This window comes from Leptidea sinapis, chromosome 47, assembly GCF_905404315.1.
Source record: "Leptidea sinapis chromosome 47, ilLepSina1.1, whole genome shotgun sequence".
NCBI classification, from domain to species: Eukaryota; Metazoa; Arthropoda; class Insecta; order Lepidoptera; family Pieridae; genus Leptidea; species Leptidea sinapis.
Window position 1 is genome coordinate 2,880,365 of NC_066311.1, and position 22,920 is coordinate 2,903,284.

Consider the following 22,920-nt stretch of genomic DNA (forward strand, 5'->3'; position numbering starts at 1 on the left):
TTTTTTTTTATTATCAGCTACAGAACTACGTCTGTCGGGTCAGCTATAATAATAATAAGTCAGCTAATATTGACACACTTTTACACAAATTATCTTGCCCCAAACTAGGCCTGTACTATGGGTACAAGACAATGATATATTTAATACAATATACTTACTTAAACATACATAACTGTACCATATAAACATTCATATTCATCATAATATAAACGTTTGCACATACCGGGATCCGAACCCAGAATCTCTAGCTCAGTAGGCACCACAGGGCTATATGGTTTGTTAACCGTGTCCTCTATGGATGCTGTCAACAGGTCAAGGACCCACTGTAAATCAGTGTTGGAATTCGGGTTATCCTAATCGGGTATTGTTATTTTGTTGATATTAATGTATATGTATATGTTATGCGTTATGTGTCATGAAAAAATACTACACATTGTCTCTGAAACTCTCTGGAACGTTATGCCTCCTCCCGTTACCCTTTCACCCTCTCGCGCTCTTCGTATTGCGTCAGTACGGTTTGCAAATTCATTACCGTTAGGTACATGTGCTGATATTGTCTTATGCTATCACTGCTTTGTTTTTAAAGTTTTCATTGCTACGTTTTATTTTTGATTGTTCTGTAGTTTATCTTGTTATGTGTCGCTATAATTGTTCAGTCAGATAAACATTGTATACTCTTTGTAGGTACTTAACCTAGATGCTTTCATTGATTTTTCATCAATATAATAATAATAATCAGCTAACTTTTACATCAATCAATAATACAGAAAAAAAAATGTTATTTATTTTTTAATATAATATTAATATTAGGATATTATTCAGTGATGCTTCTTGCACACCGTAACAAAGTGACGATGTGACGTCATCGACGTCAGGTAGTACTTACTTTCTTTATTTGAAAATTTAAAATCTTTTATACGCTTTATATTAGCTTCACCTGTATGTTTGTATGTTTGTAACCGACTTCTTTGGGCGCGATTTTGACTCCCTTTAATTTATCGAGGACCGATGACATTACACTAATTTGATAAAATTATTCAATTTTTCAATTTGCAAAATATGATTTTTGTTTATTTATATAATTTTCATCTATGGTCGATAAGGCAGGAATTGATGTTAAAGTACTTAATAGTTTTAAAAATAAGCTTTTATAGAAAATTTAACTAAAATATTAAAAATAAATAATAGTTAAAAAAAACTTAAATACTACAATAAAATATATTTTTTTTTTACACAATTTAAATTTATTTTCTATTTTTTAGTTGAATTTTATATAAAGCGTGCTTATTTATTTTTTAAAGTGCCAATCTTAGATCATTTATAAGTGTAGATAGACTATGACAACTGTAAAAACGTCGAAAAAAAAATTTATCAAGAACTAGCCTCTATTTTGAGAGATGCATGCACACTAACACAAAGTGTCATACAAATCGCAAGTGTAAGACGTGCAAGCTTGTCACGCACACTAAACTAATATTCCTGCCCTGTTTTTATCAGTTATCTAACTGCAAGAGAGTTTATGTAGACGCAAAAATTGTCTAAGGTGCCAATGAGTGGATATTAATTGAAAACTGCTATCCTTTACCATACGTACTACTTACTTCTAGTAGCCTGAGTTTATAGCACTTAATAACATGCAAGTAGCTCGTAAGCATGTGCAGATTGAACAGAATTATTCATACGGATTGTAATTCTATGCAAATATATGCGAAGTGATAGGCTATTGAGAGCACTATCTCGTTTTTGTGTCAAATGCGCTCACTCAGCTGTTTTTAGCTTAAGATCTCTTGAATATAAAGCTGTTGGGATAGTCAGGAACCTAGTTTTCTGTGAACGGCTTAATAATTTGCCGTTGCGTTATAATATAACATAATAATATTACTTTTGAATAAGACGAGAGGTATGTATTTTTATCTCACCACCCATGCTTTAAATCCACTATTAATAGTTATTTTATAGAATGTAGGTTTTACGCGAGGCGAAGCCGAGTGAGATATTAGTATCACATGAGTGTTTTAATACCTAATTACCAACAGTTGCATACAAGACTTTATCTACACCCAGATTTTAAATCCTCTAAAAGATTCTGAAACAGCCAGTCCTAGTAGTAACCTTATATCATCCATTACTAATGATATATAAATAAACTAAGTATTAATGAAGTAATCATTTATTTTACTAGTAATTTACATTTTGTATAGTGCAATATTATTAAAATTCACTTCAATATTATGTTCTTTTCCAGCGTTTAAGATATCTGGCGGTGTGTTGTCAATACTTGAATCGCTTGTTTAAGTTTTTTTTATAATCAACAGAAGAACGACTGTTGGGTCAGCTAGTTTAATCTATAAATATGTTGTAAGCGTACAAATATAAAAGATAAAGCATTTTCAAATCAGTTCGGCTATTTGCCCAATATACTCGGCATGAAAAATGTCTTATTCCAATATCAAACCATAATCTTTGATCGAATTCAATTGGCGACCACTTTAGTTACAGGCTGATTCACATTTCACGTCGCTAAACATAAACTTTGTGATAAGCAAATGAATGGTTGAGGTCAGTGCGAGTAAAAAACCATGGCATAAAGTGCACCTAGCGGCTTACCACGTATTTCATCGTGGATTACTATCGCTATGCACACAGTGCAGTTTTAACAGTAAGTAAAACAAAAAAAATATATAGATATTCGTTTTGATCAAATTAATTACTCGTACAGAAAATTGTCCAAATTATGATTACCTCTTAGCCTATCAGTAAGTAATAAATAGTAGTTCTAGACTAGATAAGTCTTAGCAGAGCCACTTTTGACCTTTTTACTTTTTTATTTCTTTAATCTGCCGCTGCCGAGAAATTCTGAAGAGACCGAAATAGGTGAACATCTGAATGTGCAATGTTAGAGCCAAATGGCGGATTATATATTTCCAGCTAAACTCTCATAAGTTTTGCTGGGTGGCTAAAGATGTATGTGATGTACCATCATTGTGATGGAAGACCACACCCTTTTTTATCAATACCAGCTGGTTTTTCTCCACTTCTTTCGTCTCATTTTTTGTTGGCAGAAGAGATCTGAACCCATGGTTTCGCCAGACGGTAAAAGCTCTGCCAATGCCTTGAACAATGATCTGCCAATCCCACAGCATCACCTTGCGAATTAACCCGGAATTTGCCAAAGTCTGTTAAGCGTAAATAAAAATAATGATGCTTAACTGACCTTAGATCACGACCTTCTTCGTACCTTATACGACTTTCAAACGAGAGTCTTCTATTGATAACCAGCTATCAAATCTCTTCAAAAACGGCTCGGATTCATAACGTCTCCATAAAGATTCACAAATAAATACACTATTCATTAGATTTCATTCAGTGAGCTCGTGTGGCACCAAATTATAGAGTTTTTTGTGTACCTAGCTTTTCAAATGGGTCAAAACTAGTTTATGCTCAATTCCCAGTTTTTCAGCTGTGTCATAACTATAAATTTTATCTGTAACAGGGAGACCAGGACGAGGTGCAACCTTGACAAAGTAATTCCCAGATTGAAAAGCTACATACTTTTAATTGGGTCCTTAAGCATCACAATTTCTTTGCGGGCTGCTTTGCAAAAAAATCCATTATTGTAATAAAATTTTAAAATGTATCGAATCGATTCATTAGAATATGATAAAAAATTGCTGGAATCCAAATGATTAGAGTTTTCTTTAGTGTTAATTCCGCCAATATTTTTCTATAAACAATTCGACATGTGTTTCGCCTCTACACGAGGCATCCTCAGGAAGTGTTGTCTCGCCAAAATCTGGCACGAGACGCAGTCTCGAGCAGATCGCAGTGAAATCATTTGGATAATTATGGATTTCCGCAAAGTAACGCCTACTTCAATAAATAGCTGGAAGCTTCTTTTCTAATTTGTTTCATTTTTAAATCTATCCTTTTAAATGTAATCAAAATCAATAGCTTATACATACTTACTATATGCGAAAATACTTTTTCTGCAACATATCATATCATTTAATAGATTTATCTACATACTGTTGTCATTGAACTGTGTCGTGATGTGGCTAAGCCAACGGATTACTAACTATGCAGCCCATGTTAATTCAACCAGTTTGAGATTAGCTGATTTGTTAAACGACTTTTGATTTATTAGTGCAAAGCACAGTTCACGTATTTAGTTTTGTTCTACTACCTAAATATGAAAGTTTGGCGAAGACTTGAACTGTTGTGTTACGGTTTAAAGGAGTTTCCGGTGTTAATCATGTTAACACACGAGACAATCCATCTTTAGCGCTCAGGGCAAAGTATATTAAAAAACAGTACAAGTAAATTTATTGAAGTAGGCGTTACTTTGCGGAAATCCATACGTTCCATGTGTTTATCCAAATGTTCTCTAATGATATTTTGGCGAGTCAACATGTCCTGAGCGTGCCTCGTGTAGAGGCGAAACACGTATCGAATTGTTTAATGACAAATATTGGCGGAATTAACACTAAAAAAACTCAAAACATTTGGATACTACTACAAGTACTCAGTGTAAAGAGTTCAGTAAGAATTTGTTATGCTTTTAAAGTGATTACGCTCACTTCTGGGTCAAATTACACAAATAATACTGAAAACAAAATTTTATGAAAGATCCGGGACTCGAACCCGCGACCTCTCGCGTTTGTGCGAGCGTTCTTTCGAACTGAGCCAACCGTTCGGGTGACGTATCGTTTATAAAATCTTGCTTGCTTTGTTCAACTCTCAGATTGTGGCTTCGTCTACTGGATCTACTTTACAGTATTGATAACCTGCTCAACCCCATGTATGAACAAGGCATAGAAGATTTTATAAACGATACGTCACTCTAACGGTTGGCTCAGTTGGAAAGAGCGCTCGCACGGAACGCGAGAGATCGTGGGTTCGAATCCCGCATCTTTCAAGAGTTTTCAGTGTTATAAAATCGGGGTTGTATCGCGTTACGCTACACCATAAGTAATTAATTGCGTTACATATAAGATTACCTATATTTTTGTTCATAGACTGTATTTACTATATTAGGTTAATATCGTAGTATATTTGTCACTATTTTATAAATATTGGTATTTCATTGTTATTGGATTTCAAATCTTCGTTACACTTATAATCATTTTATGATATTTTTTTATTTTTCAGATTTCGTAGCCTAATGAATTGCATGTAACTAATTCTAGTAGGCTTCATAAGATACATAATAGCTTTAAGGGTAAATGTATACACTTTTATAATAAAGTCCCAGCCACTGTTCAGGTATTATCTATAAATAAATTTAAATGTTTTATTAAAAAATGGCTCTGTCGTTGATCCTACTACACCACAGCTGAATATCTAAGTTATCCGACAGCCTGGGACTAGATTATGATTATTTTATAGCAGTACCAATGACAATACAATATGTATATTTGATTAAAAGAAGCGCTAAAAAAAATGCTGGGAGAGCTTCTTGCGCCGCTTCTTCTCTCTCAGAATGCCATTTGTTTCAAAAGCGGTAGTATTGTCTAGTATATTAGAAATGCCATTAAAAAGAATTCTAAACGAATCAATTTTGAGAAAATAATGAATGCCTTTAAGCGTGAACACTTTTACTTAGCCTACGTTGTCCTTCCGTCCTGTTGTTGGTGCATCTGTCTGTCCGTCTGTCAGCCGGTTCATATTTCTCCAGCTCGATGTGATATGCTATCACCGGCTTTTTGTGAAAATTGTAAATGACACCAAAAAAATGCGACATAAATTATAAACCGAAATAAATAAAATTAAAAATAAAATTAAATTAAAATTGCTCAATCTTTTAAAGTGGATTGTGTTTTCTTTTATAATAAACTCCCAAATGATATTAAATTACTACCTATTAAAAAATTTAAATGTATCGTAATAATAAATTAACATCTAAGGCCTATTATAATTTTAATGATAAAGATAGTTGGAATTAATGTTATTGTAACTTTTGTACTTCATTCTGACTTGCACTAAATAACTTTGAAAGTTTTACAGTGAATAAAGATTTTTTTGACTTTGACTTTTGACTTTGTTAAAATTGATTTAGTTTAATTTGGTCACGTTATTTGATAACCAAACTTCTGTTGAACACCCACTCATAATATTTTTCCTTACGTTGGATACTACATACCTACGGTAAGCAATCATTGCATATTCCAAAGCTCAACTACGACTAGTTAGATCCACAGTGCCTAGCTAGAAAACCAATGCACGCCCCTGCAAGTTAGTAAGTCGAAAATTAACATAAAACTGACCTTATGTTTATCAAATTGTACATCTCGTAGCCATGGGTCGAACAGTAGTTTATCTGGCTCAATGTTGATGGGACTCTGACGTCTGCCTTTGTTGCACATACTCCATTGGGGATTTATTAGCCCCCAAAAACCTGGTCCTGAAAGAGAAATCATGCTTAATATTCTCGTATATACATACATTCATATATACAAATTTGGCCTTCAGAAGGGCACTCTAAAATAAAAGACTTATATCGTAACTAAATTAAGATAAAAAGCCCGATAAGTTTCATGCGCCTGTTCTTTTCATGACTGAGGCATACTATTTCAAATGGTTTTTTTTTCAATTTTTTCAATTTGAACTTGAATTTGGAAATTAAGTCAGAATGCGAAATTCCAGCTGCATCACGTTGATGTCTGGTATTTCACAACCGCACGTTTTACTAGACTTTTGTTGAATGACAATAATAATATTTTTTCTATTTTAGCTATACTAAAGTGTATTCGAAAGACCAGTTAAAATCATCTTTTATGGAATTGAAGGATAAACGAGAGTGACACGTGGTGTGAAGTAATTACTATCTTCTCCTTCTACACTTGAGGAATGACAGGAGCGCGTAAAGAAACTAATTCGAGAGTTTCACTGTACGATGCAGAAAGCTCCATGACAATGGTTGAACTCGGTGACATGAATTACGTTAAGCAGCTATTTGGAAACTTTCAGATATAAATGCGCCAAGGAATCCACAAGCGAGAGAGGCGTTTAATGATCTCTAGATAGCAGACAATTCGGGTAAATAATCCAAACAGATAGATTAGTTTTTACAAACAGTAGATGATAAGATTTGTATCTACGCAATAAAATGCAATATAAAATTGTTTAAAGGACAATTTCTTGTAAGCAAAGATGGTAAGTATTTGGTAGGAGATGGTATCAATTGTTCCCAAACGCAAATTGTCCTTGAAACAAAACCGCCCGAAATTTACCCAATTTTCTTAGATCCAAGGAACTTTTTATTTACGGTAATGAGAAAAATACTAATACCCGGATTACGGGCGTCCGGATCCCGGATAATGACATCCGATAGTGTACACCCTAATGTAACATTAAACACGTTTCAATGCACTATGATGGGCGAATTTTGCGGCAGCCTGAATTCCTATTCAATGAAATATCGGTGGTAGCCGCTTTCAATGGCTTTTTGATGTCGCAAATTTGACTATCATTCTCTGTTTAGTAAATCTATAATCATTATTACTAACGTGGCTTATAATACCTTAATCCATGTTAATACGACGAATATGTGAATTAATTAACTTATTTCAGTATTTGGTGAATAAATTTGTAGCAAACAAATAAAAATTGATTTTTGGTTAATATCCTTGTGCCGTTAGAACATGATACTTGATGCTAATACTTCCCAAATTTTATAGTATTACCCACGGACTAGTAAAAAAATAAGGACTCCTTGTCACCTTACATAAAAGTGTAGCACCAAAACAAGCCGATTAATGTAATGTAATAAATACATAGCCCCACGCACACACTTACACTACTACAGGCTGATAAGCGGCCATTATGAGAATTGTCATCGTCTGTGACAGACCAGTTTTGGTCTCAATAAAATATTTTAAAAATGCCGTCGTGCATTGTGAAAAAGTGTAAAAACGATACTACATAAGTATTTGTGGCGATATATGATTATTTAAGGGAGAAAAAATCGTGTAACTAGTCTCCCCCGTAACCACACACACACTAGCATATCGATGCTTCACTTGATAATATCACGGAGCGGAGTCGTCTTACATTGTCGCTAAGCACACTTTAGCCGTTCCGATATCAGACTGCGAATGATTATATCCTTCCATGTGTATATAATGTTATTAATTACTACACATACTTTTCTATTTCATTTCATAGCACTTTATCCGCCGTAATTTATAATAATACAAGCTGATGCCCGTGCATTATACCGCGCAGATAAAGGGTTCTTAAAAATAATAAGCAAGTTTAGAATTGGAGACTATCTCGTGTCCTATTCCAGTTCCGATTCCCGTTTTCGCTACCGTTCCCAACATTTTATATGAATCCCATTTCGACGAAGATTGCTATGGTAAACTAACCTACAATAGCTCATCGACGTGAATTTCAGTTTTTCACAAAACCCGCGGGAGCCATGGATTTTTCCGGGATATAATGTAGCCTATATCCTTTCCCAAGCTCTAGTCTATCGCTGTACCAATTTCACCAAAGGCGGTTCAGTAGCTCCGGCGTAAAAACGTAACAAACCAACTTACTTTCACATTTATAATATTAGTAGGGATGTGGGCCTGAACTTATATAAAAATTTGTATCCTTATTTTTAACCTAACAAAAAAGCACATTTGCTTTATAGTAGTTAAGATTTATCAACTTCAGTATCTGATACAATAAACAATCTTCAATCACAATAAATTCAGTGAGACAGTAAAATATTTTTGAGTGTTCATCGAATTGTCAATAATTATCATGTCTCATATATTATGTGTGAGTAAAGTGCTGGCGTTAGAATCATTAAGATGTTATCTGATGTCATTAACTGGTATCATTATTAGGGACATATAATGAAGGCTTCGGACCCTGATGGAAATCTACTTGTTATTAGTATGTTTTCCGAAGTGAAAACATTAGCCGTTGAACACTTTTGGGAAAGTGAAAATATTGAAATTCAAATTCAAATACACTTTCTTCATGTAGGTCACGGTAATGACACTTATGAATGTCAAAAAAAATATTGTTTCATATTGAATTTACCGCTACTTCGTAAAGGGTTGAGCTAATGAGCAGAAGTAGCAAGAAACTCATTGCCACTCTTTTAAGTCAAGATTTACATTTCAATTGTTTTATAAATCATTTCAACTACAATATATGCAAGGTGACGCAACAAAGATACTCAAATGTCAAAAACTGAAAGGCTTACACGAGTAAGTCAAAAAAAGAAAAAAAAAGAAAATAGTACTTATAAACACAAGAGTTATTGAGTTATAGTAGATGCATCAATCCACACATACCGTAAATATTGAAGGCAGCGTCATTGGCATACAATCTATTTCTATAAGAATCCATAGTATTTTTTGGATTTATGGTTCTTGAAAAACTATTACTAATGCTGATATTTGTTCTCTTATTTTACCGACTTCTAAAAAGGAGGAGGTTCTCAATTCGACTGTATTTTTTTATATTTGTCGCATATTACGATTCTTTTTTTATTTGAAAGCTGGTGTTTTCCGTGGTGGTATCATTTAGTCATATATATTATGTAGTTACAAACCTAGCTTGGCTGACACCGATTCCAAAAATAACAATAATTGTAAATACATTATAGTGTCGTAATTATTTGTTTGACTTATATTTAGTTATATAGTTAGTTAATATTTTTCATTTCATTTTACTCAAGTTTTAGAAGAAGACACATTTATTTTTTTACTTCTTAGTGCATATTATAATGTTTTGGAGATGTTTTTTTGAAGTCAGTTGTTTTTTTTTTGTTATTTTTTTTATGTATCACCAATAAACACAAACTTTCAAATAAGACTTTCTCTTTTATTATTGATAGTAAATAATCTGTTATAAAAATTACATTAAAATACTTTGAACCATTATTTAAATATTTACCTGAAATTCCGTCGTAAGTCCACCATTCTTCCCAGCTCCCCGAAACATCTGAGAAACAAGAGACAATTAATAATCAATCAAATTAAAATATCTATAACTTTATCTAGTTATCTCTTTTAACATCTAGTCTTAAAATTTCGACAGTTGACATAGCGCGAGCCATCTCTAATGACCCTCTGAGCCATCTTTGTGCTGCAGAAGAGGGCTATGCCCGCGTTTAATAACCTAGGTCCTAAAGAATCATTAAGAGAAAAATTTAAAGAAATAAAACTTTTGACTGTTGCTTCTCAATACATTTTTGATAAAGTTCTGTATGTTCATCATTGAGGAATTTTCTAGAAACTGTGACATTCATAATGTTAACACGAGGAACAAACATAAACTTGTTATGCCTACAACTCGGTTGGGTCGAGTTGGTATGTCTTTTATTGGGCGACGTATATGCTTCTACAATATGATCCCAGAAAATGTACAAAGCAAATGTGTTACGAAATTTAAAAGAATTGTTAAAAAACGTTTGTGTGGGAAAGGTTATTATAGCATAAACGATTTTCTTAGTGACACCACGGACTGGGATTAAAGCGAACACCCTCAGGCTCTTTAATTATAAATGTTTATTGTACGATATTACATTGTAATCCATATTTTATATAAAAAAAAAACTTGCTGAGTTTCTTGCGCCCATTCTTCTCAGGTCTGAGGCAGTCTGTTGAATGGGTTCAATAAGTGATTATAAATGCTATTTTGAATAAAAATATTTGAATTTTAAATGTGTTCTAGATTTTATATAAAACTAAAAACAATAACTTAAGCTATAGATGAACACAATTCAACCCCACAGTGATCCCCAAGCCAATAATCCGCTTTTTCTAGCAGAAGTCTTCTGTACCTAGGGACTGACGGATCGAATAATATGTCTACCTTCTGACAGACTTCATTACTATGTACATTATGTACGTATGTACAGAGAACAAATAGACCAGGGTCGATAATTTTTGAAACCAAAAAAAAATACAGTAGGATGAAACCCATTGGTAAAGGACGAGTATATAACAAAAATTAAGGGAAAAATAAATTACGGGCGATCTGAGATCGGGAAGTTGAAAGGGGGGGGGGGGGGGGTGTTTTAGGGCAAAAAACGGTTTATCTCGATTTCCAGCAAAACTACAAGTCCTATGGCAAAAAGTTAATTGGTAAAGTTGTAGGTAATACAGAGATCTACAACTTTTGTAATTAAATTTTTTTCACATAACCTCAAAATTTAGGCGAAAAATTCAATAAACCAAGTTTTTGGTTTTTTATTTATATCTTAATAAAAAAAAAAAAATTCTACGAAATTTGGTGAAAACTTAACTTATTATGTCCCAAATACACTGTAATTTATTTGAATTGAAATATTTATTTTTTACCTTGTTTTGACTCAAATATCGGAAAAGAACCCTTATTTTCAATCAAAAATTCACCCGTCAAAATATCAGCTTTTTTCAAAAATTTTATGTTTTTACAATATTTCTTGAAAGAAAATTTTTTTTTGTAAAAGACAAAAATAAAAAACCAAAAACTTGGTTTTTTGAAGTTTTCACATAAACTTTGAGGTTATGTGAAAAAAGTGTAAATACAAAAGTTGTAGATCTCTTTATTACCTACAACTTTGCCCATTAACTTTTTGCCATAGGACTTGTAGTTTTGCCGGAAATCGAGATAAACCATTTTTTATCCTAAACACCCCCCCTTTTCCACTTCCCAACCTCAGATCGCCCGTAATTTATGTTTCCCTTAATTTTTGTTATGTTCTCGTCCTTTTCCAATGGGTTTCATCCTACTATTATTTTGTTTCACTTTTTATCATTTTCAAAGGCTTCGGCACTGGTCTAAAATGCGATATAAACATTATAAAGTTAATTTAATAATGGTATTATTATTACCTTTTACAATGATGTAAATAACAGTAAGGATGAATAAGTTATGTCGCATCGTGGCGACGCGAAGCTCTGATTACCGTTGACTCCGCATTTGGTTGTACTCTGTAACAATAAAATATACTATCAGTGATTGAATCTAGTGGCATAGTTATTTATAGGGACACAACTTGAAACATAAATGTATAAAACTAAATAATAATATTGACACACTCTTACACAAATTATCTTGCCCCAAACTAGGCATTGAGAGGGCTTTGCTCGGAGTTTCCCTCGGAGATCGAATCAGAAATAAGGACATCCGTAGGAGAACCAAAGTTACTGACTGTCCAAACGGTTGCGAAACTGAAGTGGCAGCAGAGGGCACACAGTTCGACGGACAGATGGCCGTTGGGGCAGTAAAGTCCTCGAATGGCGACCACGTATCGGAAGACGCAGTGTTGGCAGGTCCCCCACAAGATGGACCGACGATCTGGTCAAGATCGCCGGAATACGATGGATAAGGGTAGGGAAATCTTTGGGGGAGGCCTTTGTCGTCTGGCTGTGGAGTGGACGTCTTCCGGCTGATGATGATGATAGTGAAACTATAGCCTATACTATTGATATAAGACAATGATATATTCAATACAATATACTTACTTAAACATACATAAATACATATAAACACCAATGACACAAAAACAAACATTTATATTCATCATATAAATGTTTGCACTTATTGGAAATTGAAAACCCAGAGGACATTTCCATTGTTTTTATGACAATTTTTAATATCTTGGGTCATCTTAACCTATTTTTTTATGAAAGTACGGGACGAGACGAGTAGGATTTCAGCTGATGGTAATTGATACGCCCTGCCCATTATAATGCAGTGCGGCTCAGGATTTTTGATAAACCCGAAAATTCTGAACGGCACTACAACTGCGCTCGTCACCTTGAGACATATGATGTTAAGTCTCATTTACTCAGTAAATTCACTAGATACGGCGCCCTTCCGACTGAAACGCAATAATGATTACTGCTTCACGGCAGAATTAAGAGCCGTTGTAGTACCCATAATCTAGCCGGCATCCTGTGCAAAGGAGCCTCCCACTGGTAAAACTATTGCCAGAGCTAAAAAAACATTAGGAAGATAACATAATAACAACAAAATTTAAGTTGTTCAAGGTGCCGACTGATTCTCAGACCAAATATATCGTATATAAAATTTATCGTACAACAATAATCATTTTATTCGATTGCCATCTTGCAACTCTATTGCGTATCTGTGGATGGAATAGAATACAAAAATTGGTATTGAACTTATTCGTGTGAAAATTTGAAGGTGTATGTATTTTTTAATGCTGAATCATAATAAAATAAAAAAAAATAATATATAAGATATTTAATAGACAACGATTTATTTTATCTATATTATATAAAAATACGCAAAAAATTGTTATACTTTCTAGTGCATATTATATCTATTGTTTTGGAATAGTGTCTTTGAATTCGGTTGTTTCATGTTAATTTTTTTAACAAAATGAATTAATTAATTTTACTTTTAGATAGACTTAATTTATACCTCTAGATAGACTGTGACAGCTATGAAAACATCAAAAAAATTGGGGTTGACTTTTAACCTCTATTTTAAGTAATGCTCGCGCACTGACACAAAATGACATAAAAATCGGCGAGCATAAGACGTAGCTTGTTACGCATACTAAAATTATAAACCTGGCCTGATTTCATCGGTTGTCTAACAGCAAGATGCTCTATCTAGACGTATAAATTATCTAAGGCTTAAGGTATCCACTAACCATGACTTATCTACCCCTAAAATTCAAAGTAAATATTATCTCATTTCTGTATCTCAAATATTATTTATCCACACGTATCTCTGTATATTATTTCATCTGTGTCAATGCAATAAGTTTACTACATTTTGGCTCCCTCGTCGTCTCCCGTTTCGACGTCAGACAGGCGGGCGCCGTGTCTCCGGAAAGTCTTCGTTTTCATGTTGTTTTTCCTCATAACTATATTTAGTTTGATCTATGGACTTATTACTCACTAAAAATAATTTGTTTTGTTTTTTGCATTGTTTTGTATGAGTGATTCTGACGAATATACGATACTGCAGGAAAATTGTATGCTACGTAAACTTTACATTTTGTACCGTCACACGATATATATGTTAATTATACCACAAAGTAGGCATGTAAAGTATTAATATTCTTAGTTCTGGCCATAAATACTGTTACAATTAAAAAGAAACAAAATATTACATTTGAATTTGGAATCTGTCATTTTTATATGATTGTTCATTGAGTTATATCATTTTGGCGCCAATACGTTCTACAATATTTTGCGATATTAAAATGGAGTGGGGTGATAAAGAGAACCGAATCGCTGTGATTGCATTACACAAAGTAGGTATGGAGGCAAATTCAATTTTTAAAACTCTCCATACGCGTGGTATTAGTAAAATGTATGTAGTAAAAATAGTGCGTGCTTCTATTGATAACTGGCCACAACGAATATGCTTTTAATATTTCAAATTATTTTATATTTATGTATTAAACTAACATACTGTAATAGTTATTTATGCAACTGTTGTGTAATAAGGGGTATTAAAACACGAATGTGGATTTATGTGATAATAGTATCACATGAGTGTTTTAATACCTAATTATCAACAGTTGCATACAAGACTTTATCTACACCCAGAATATGAATCTCTAAAAGATTCTGGAACAGTTAGCTTACTGCTTACATTAAAACACCAGTCCTAGTAGTAGCCTAATATCATTCATTACTGATTATATACAAATAAACTAAGTATTGATGTATCAATTATTTATTTTAGTAGTCATTTACATTTTGTATAGTGCAATAATTAAAATTCACTCGAATATTCAGCGTTTAAAATGAATCGCTCATTTTTTGTAAACAAAACAATAAAAATATCGAAGAAAAGCGGGGATTCGAATAACCTACTTTTTCTTACGGCGCGCGACGTTCTGGTATTGTGGAACGCGCGTAAACGAAAATGTTCTTTTTTTGAAATTCATACAGATACCACACATCGAGCAATAAGGATGTGGCTGTATGTTGAAACTCTTTGCGCATGAAGGGATCTAAATAAAAAATAGGAGTGTTGTTATGAAATTCAGTACAACATTACATCACTCGTTTGGATGATGTAATGGTTATTAAAACATTGGGTGTTTTAATGTTGGCAATAAGCTAACTGTTTCAGAATCTTTAATAGAGGATTTAAAGCATAGGTGTAGATAAAAGTAATAAAATATGTTATCAGCAATAGAATGTTTTTTTTTCAGTATTTTTGGCAAGACTAGGTATATGTATATATATGTACTATAGAAATAACATAAGTAAAGAACTATAGTCTATTAAGACAACTATTGATATAAGGATCCTATTGTGAATTGGAATCAATGAAGTAAGTATATTATCTATCTATCTATCTATCTAGTGCGTAGGACTTTCAGCAATGATTTATTAACAGATGTTCACTTTATTACTCGCAAGCAAGCCACTCGTATGCCCACAATTTTTGCAATACCGCACTGTTACAACAATGTCGCATATAATAATCCACTTCATCGTATGTGCCAATTATATAACGAGTTAAGTAGTAATAAAATTTGTGAAATCGACATATTTAATCAAAGTTTATATAATTTTAAAATAACAATTAAGAAGCATTGTAACATAGAACTCAAATATTAGTTGTACTTACATATTTTCAATGTGAATGTTAATAATATAACGCTGTGTACAATAGTTAAATTTACAATTTTATAGTGATAAGATCTTTATTTTTATTTTATATTTCACATGTTTTACTTTGTAATCGTTCTTGTACCTTAATTAAATAAATAAATAAATCTCTAATGCCAAGAACTATTGCAGATTCCATACCATACTGCATCTTACAAAAATAGCGCAGATAACAGAACTTACTACAGATAACGCCTCTTCAGCCGAACAAGATACAAACCGGAACGATGACAGCACTGAAAAACTTCGAGATACAGATATGAGAAATGATCTCTTAAATTCAAAAATTAATTTAACAGCTATAAATAATCGCGTGTTATTTGAATAACTGTTTCTTCATAAGAGCTACAAAAGTAATGGCTCATTAAGCGAAACTTTTGCAAAAGTATTGCGAAAACGCGAGATACATGTTTGCAAACGTAAATGTCGCTTACTGCTATTGTGTTAAAGCTGACAATGGTGTGTTGAGAGTTTAATATCATTAAAAGTAAGGCTGGGGCTAGACAAAGCTTGTTTGCCGCCGGATGTTAAGTTTGTGAAGGGCATGAAAGCGTGTATTTTTATTCAGCACAATGATAGGGCAAAGCTAATAAAATTACAAATTAGATTTCTACAAGTCAAGTGTGAGTCGAAGTTATGAAGCTATAATTTGGTATTACTAGTGGAAGGCTCTTTTGCACAGAAAGCCGGCTAGATTATGGGTACCACATGAGATGAACAGGACGTTTAGCTGATGGTAATTGATACGCCCTGCACATTACAATGCAATGGCGCTCAGGATTCTTGAAAAGCCCAAAAATTCTGAGCGGCACTACAACTGCGCTCGTCAGCTCGGGACATAAGATGTTCAGTCTCACTTGCCCAGTAATTTCAGTAGCTACGGCGCCCTTCAGACCAAAACACAGTAATCTTTACACATTACTGCTTCACGGCAGAACTAGGCGCCGTTATACCCATAATCTAGCTGGAATCCTGTTCAAAGGAGCCTCCCACTGGTAAGTGGGCTGGTGGTAAGTAATCTTATCGAAGGTATAAACCTATATTAGTTAAAACGTGTTTTAAGCCTATGGAAAGTTTAATAAAATTCCTTATTCATAATCGATTGATAAACCTCCGATAACTAATACGTCTCTACAGTAGGCAATGTTGCCATTTCGTACGAAAAAACACTGTCATGATTTTAACTGATTTAACGTTGTACTGTCTATGGAAACAGACATCTTATCAATGTCAATGGCTTGTCAGTTGTCACTAGTTGATGCCAAAATAAGTTCAAACTTCTAAATTCAAATTTTGAGTAGCGAACCTAGTGTGTTGTAGATAGGTAATGATAACTAATAACAGCTGTGAACTGACTGACATCAAAAACGAAACATCTGATCGATGTCGGCCATGTTTTTTGCTATTGAGGGCCTAAAACAGTCCGCGGATGGCGATCACGTACCGAAAGACGCAGTATGTAACCTATTGTTAAATAGCAAAAAAACTAAATACATTAAATTTACCGTACCAAATGTCAAAAATGTAGATGCAAGTGTTTTGTTAAACGGAGAGGTGATTGAACTGGTGGAATCTGTTATATTTCTTGGCATAGCTCTAGATTCCAAATTACGATTACAAATTACAGCACAAATATTGAAGGATTGGCGAACAGACTTAGTTCTGCAGCATGCGCGGTTAAAAATATCAGACAATTAACTGACATAGATACGGCGCGACTAGTAAACTTTAGTTGTTTCCATAGTATTATGTCCTATGGTGTATTGCTATGGGGCAACGCTGCCGATATTAATACAATATTTGTGCTGCAGAAGAGGGCTATTTATAACCCTTTATATTTAGGATTTCATCCCCACCATCTGGATGTGTGGCGGTCCTCCACAGTGCGGTTTTCAAGGAGCTTTCTTCCTCGTACCACGAAGCTGTGGAATGAGCTTCCGTGTGCGGTGTTTCCGGGACGATACGACATGGGTACCTTCAAGAAAAGCGCGTACACCTTCCTTAAAGGCCGGCAACGCTCTTGTGATTCCTCTGGTGTTGCAGGAGAGTGTGGGCGGCGGTGATCACTTAACACCAGGTGACCCGTACGCTCGTTTGTCCTCCTATTCCATAAAAAAAAAAAAAAAAAACTTATAATGCCAATACTCCGCTAAGTCGAGTTAGTAAGTCTTTTGAGGGGCGATGTATATGCTCTTACAACAAGATCTCAGAAAATGTTCAAAACAAAAGTATCACGTCAAAATAATTGTTAAAAAACGTTTGTGTGGTAAAGGTTACTATAACATAAAAGACTTTCTTAATGATACCACAGATTGGAAATGGAGTGACCGCCCTCAGGCTATTAAATAATAACTTTAATTGTATGAAAAAAAAGCCCGCTTAGTTTGTTGCGCCCATTCTTCTCAGGTCTGAGGCATTCATTTTGGAATGGGTGGTAGTTTTTGACTTTAAATAAGTGATGTCACATCCAATTTTGAATAAAAATATTTGAATTTGCAACAAACTCAGCGGGCTTTTTTTATATAAAAATATGGCTACAATGTAAAATCGCACAATAAAATGTATTGTTTTAATTTTTATCCTCGCGTTCGAACAGTAATGGAAATAGTAAACTTTTTACACAAAATAGTGATTTTGTAAATTGGTTTTGGCTAATTCTAGAAGGCTCTATGAAATACATAATAGTTTGAAGGTTAAATGTAAGCTTAAACATGTATATAATGCTTCTAATTTTTATTTGAATGGGCAAATGGGCAAGAAACTAAAACAAGAAATAAACGAAAACAAGAAATGGGTAGTGTAAATCTATTTTAAACTCCCAGTTATCCGTGTGTCAATTTTAAAGTTTTATTTAAAAAATGCTCGCTTGTAAATCTTATTACTAAAGTCCAGATTTTCTAAACGATCAAACTCTCTGGTACTATCTATAGATATAGGTATTATAAAAATAACTTAATCGATCATCAAATTATGATATATTTAAAACTACAAAAGACTAATGAGAAAGTATCTTGGGTCGTATATTCTATCCGAAATCTAATTTGGAACTGAATTAATGTCTTTGGTAATAGATAATCGAAAATATTGAGTTTTTATTTTTCACAAAAATCACATTGAATAATACCGACTTACACTTGACCAGATTTTTTTATATTATATTTGTAGCGTATTGTATAAATAAAATGATATTCTGAACAATCTAATACATTTCGTTTGCCTGTACTTGTGTGGGTGGCGTATCGGATTCTATGTATGAAGTACAAATAAAACTTAGCGGATGACTATTCAACCGTTTGGTAACATAATTAATTAAACTTATTTTTTTTTAAATATAATAGTGATTTCATTTTTGAATAGCAGAGTTCAATGGCCAGTGGCTGAGGTTATAAAATTTATAACTTTCTATAAGTTTCTTTTTGTACATATTTCACCACATATGTCATGTAAACTGCTGAAAGATGATTTTAACCTCGATTCGTTTCATCATGGTATTCTGGCGATTTGTAGGTTTTTATAGGAATAATCGAGCGCACGAGTAAAGTCTTTTGCTTATATTAAGCGGTAAGCCCATAATAGTGATTAATATTAGTTAATATGAATCGTAAATCAACACAACCTTTAGTATATCACATTGCAATACACCTCAATTTTTCCTGAGATTCAAAATGGAATGTATCGTATGTCTTTCGCTATAGTTAAACTTTACTAATGAATATTACTTATAAAATTATAATTTACTTTATATAATTGTAAGTTCATTTGTAAGACATTAGAATTAAATCAAACGATTATTTATCTTGTCAATCACAAGATAGATTACGCGACGGTGTGACAGGCGGCCTAATGCAGTAACAAGTAGCATGAGTTAATTTAGTTGAGTGGATTTGCCCGTGCATTGTCATCGCTTGTTTATCGTCGACTGGGACCAACTTAATGGTATTAAAGTGTACAAAATATTGTATCATCGTATACTTTATTTGATTATATGTTAACCATTACGTTAACGGTTTTACGTACCATTTACTCTGAATAATAACATTTTCAATGTTTGTTTGATTTCGTATTGATTAACTAGCGTGCCTGTTTAACAAATTTGTTGGTATATTGAAGTCTAGATACCTATAATTAAGTATTTTTCATGATTTTTTTTTTGTTTGTTTTATGGAATAGGAGGACAAATGAGTTTATATACAAACTAATGATGGTATGTGATCACCGAAGCCCAAAGGTACTCTTTCTTAACACCAGAGAAATTACAAGAGCATTACTACTAACACACAATATATTAAAATAATAATCTTCAGATGTACATGAACCTCCAAACTGCATATGAAGTCCTAGTATATGTGGCTAGCATGACACATGATTTCAACCGATATGAAAGACATTACTATCACCGCTACCATATTTATTTCCTCCTAGTGTCTATGTTGTAGTGCGAATGACGTCAGAATATATTATGGTATACTCGCGTCATACATAAGACAATCTCTTGTTCAACTATGGTCGCCTGGTACCAAAACATTGTATAAAATTAATTTTAAAGACTGTTTTACGAATTTTCTATCAGGTTACGTGTCCTGACGCGAGTTTACCGTTTAAATCCATCCCAAAAAAAGTGCTCAACTCCGCTAAAGAAGTTATTACTTCAAAATCAAAATTAATCATCTGTCACGCAGGTATGGCTATACACTGGAATATTGTAATTGTATGACCTCTAAAGCAGGACCTACAATCTTCAGACAAGAACACAACAGTTAATCGTTATTTTGCATTAGAAATAATGCTCGGAGAGTTTCTTGCGCCACTTCATCTCTCTCAGAGCGCACAGATTTTCCGGAGCGGTGGTAGTGTTAGAAATGACATCAAGAACAATTCTAAAGGATTCAATTTAGAGAAAATAAATACCTTTTATGCCTATTTAATAAGGCATTATACTGCCTCAGACGTACACTGCACAAACAGCTCAATAATTTACAAAGAAAATTCCAACTATGTTTCCTATTCAAAGTTCTTAGTGTAATATCCTAACTCAGGAGCAATTCTTATAAGTTAATATTTATGGTTTCCTCGAAATACTTTATGTGCATTAAGGCTTCGCTTAATGATCCGTTCTCTGAACATAATTCACAGGAAAACTCATCATTAATTTTCTGCTTTAATTTTTTTTATGTTAGTTTTTCTACTCCTCAACTTTTATCTGTCATTTATACAGCCACCATCAGTAATATAAGAACATACTTTATTGAGTGTTTGAAAATGTCTATACTCTATGGCTTAAAAAGCATCGTTTAGCGTATATTGTCGCCAAAAAAGCATAGTTGTTTTGGTGCCACAGACAACTAAATCTAGGTTAGGAATGGTAGGTTCATAGAAATAATAGAATACGAAGAAATACGTACTATAGTATATATAACATACATAATAGTTTCATGTTTGCATCAATAGACTAAATATTTTAATGTCAACTTAAAAAAAAATGGTAATATAATTTGCCAAGATGCTGCTAGGTATATCTTGAAATCTATACATATATAAATATAAATAAAATTGGAGTGTCTGTTTGTAATATTGAAATAATCGTTTTTTACTACATGTAAAAAGGCCGGCAACGCTCTTGTGATTCCTCTGGTGTTGCAGGAGAGTGTGGGCGGCGGTGATCACTTAACACCAGCTGACCCGTACGCTCGTTTGTCCTCCTATTCCATAAAAAAAAAAAAAAATGTATATGAATTATGAATATATATACGGTACATACACCAAAATAACATTTTTTACAATTTTTGTCTGTCTGTCTGTCCGTCTGTTTGTTCCGGCTAATCTCTGAAATGGCTGGACCGATTTTAACGGGACTTTTATGTGGATGCTGATTTAATAAGGAGTAACTTAGGCTACGTTTGTTTTAGAAAAAATATTTTATTTTAGATGCAATGTCCAAGAAACGGTCTGACTCTAAAAATAATTTATATGGCAAAACAACGTTTGCCGGGTCAGCTAGTTTTCATTATTCTCGCGTTGGCTGTATGGGTTTATACCTTTGCCTTTCCTTGAAGAAAAAATGAAACCAATAACCAGAGATGTAAACAATACATTTCCCGCCCATTTAAGCGGCATCTTGAAAACTTGTTATATTTGTTTGTTTAATTTTTAAAATACCTAGTCCTATGAATATATTGTATGCGACACGTTGTATAACTAGGTCTAAAAACGCTCGTGGCGTCATTCATTGTGATATAAGCCGCAGGCGCAACCCACGCCACTCGTGTTTTTTGACCCTCATTATACCAACCACTGTTGCAAAAAATACTATTAAATACAATTTCTCCTACGGTGAAGCATGTTGCTTAACTTTACTTAAATTTCTGATAATATGTCACACAGCTAGAGTATTAAATCGCTTCAATTGGTAGCCAGCATAGCTGAATGTGAAGAATTTACCGAATGTGAAATAAATATTAGTGGCAATTGTGAATAAAAATTAGTTGAAAGGTGTTAAACTAAGATTAAGGATTGGTCTCCGCTGCGCTCCAATTAGATACCGGATAAGAACAATTACTGCGCGGAAAGTTGGCAAACATGGACATTATATGGATGTTTTAGAACCAGCGGACTTCAGAAATTATTGACGAATGGATTCGAGATCGTTTGACATATTACTAAATCTTGTCACATCGTTTATTTAAAAGCAAGATAGTATCCTACGAGACAGTTTTAGTGCAAAAGAGAGACACCAGTGGGAGGCTCCTTTGCACAGGATGCTGGCTAGATTATGGGTACCACAACGGCGTTTATTCTGCCGTGAAGCAGTAATGTGTAAGCATTACTGTCTTTCGGTCTGAAGGACGCCGTAGCTAGTGAAATTACTGGGCATGTGATCTTATGTCTCAAAGTGACGAGCGCAGTTGTAGTGCCGCACAGAATTTTTGGGGGTTTTCAATTATCCTGAGCAGCACTGCATTGTAATAGGCAGGGCGCATCAATTACTATCAACTGAACGTCCTGCTCGTCTCGTCCCTTAGTTTCATAAAAAAAAGAAAGACAGGTCGTAACACTAAGATTTATTGCAACAGGAAAACATATTAAGATTTAAAATTGAATACATTAATATCCCACCCCTGCTAACATTTATCCCTTTCACAATTTTATCCCTGAAACTTATTGGGCTACTGTTATTCGGTAATACAAAACAAAATTAGATACGTCGTCCACATACAAAGAGCCACGAGCAACAGAAATCAGTAACTTAATGCGATTACACCTTCCTAAATGCGTTTCTAATTAGGCTTCTAAATGATTCAGCTAGTCAGAAACCATACTTATT

At 33.7% G+C, this 22,920-nt stretch overlaps 1 protein-coding gene across 1 annotated transcript in view; it reads right to left on the reverse strand.

Annotated features, from left to right (window-relative positions):
* LOC126978174 (carbonic anhydrase-related protein 10) overlaps positions 1-22,920 on the reverse strand; it is a 62,633-nt gene that overhangs the window by 22,214 nt on the left and 17,499 nt on the right. Inside the window, exons 2-4 of the mRNA XM_050826940.1 lie at positions 11,823-11,921; positions 9,898-9,945; positions 6,264-6,400 (exon numbers count right to left, since the gene is read on the reverse strand). Coding sequence (XP_050682897.1) covers positions 6,264-6,400; positions 9,898-9,945; positions 11,823-11,871 — 234 coding nt within the window. The 5' untranslated portion in view covers positions 11,872-11,921. The remainder of the gene's footprint in view (positions 1-6,263; positions 6,401-9,897; positions 9,946-11,822; positions 11,922-22,920) is intronic.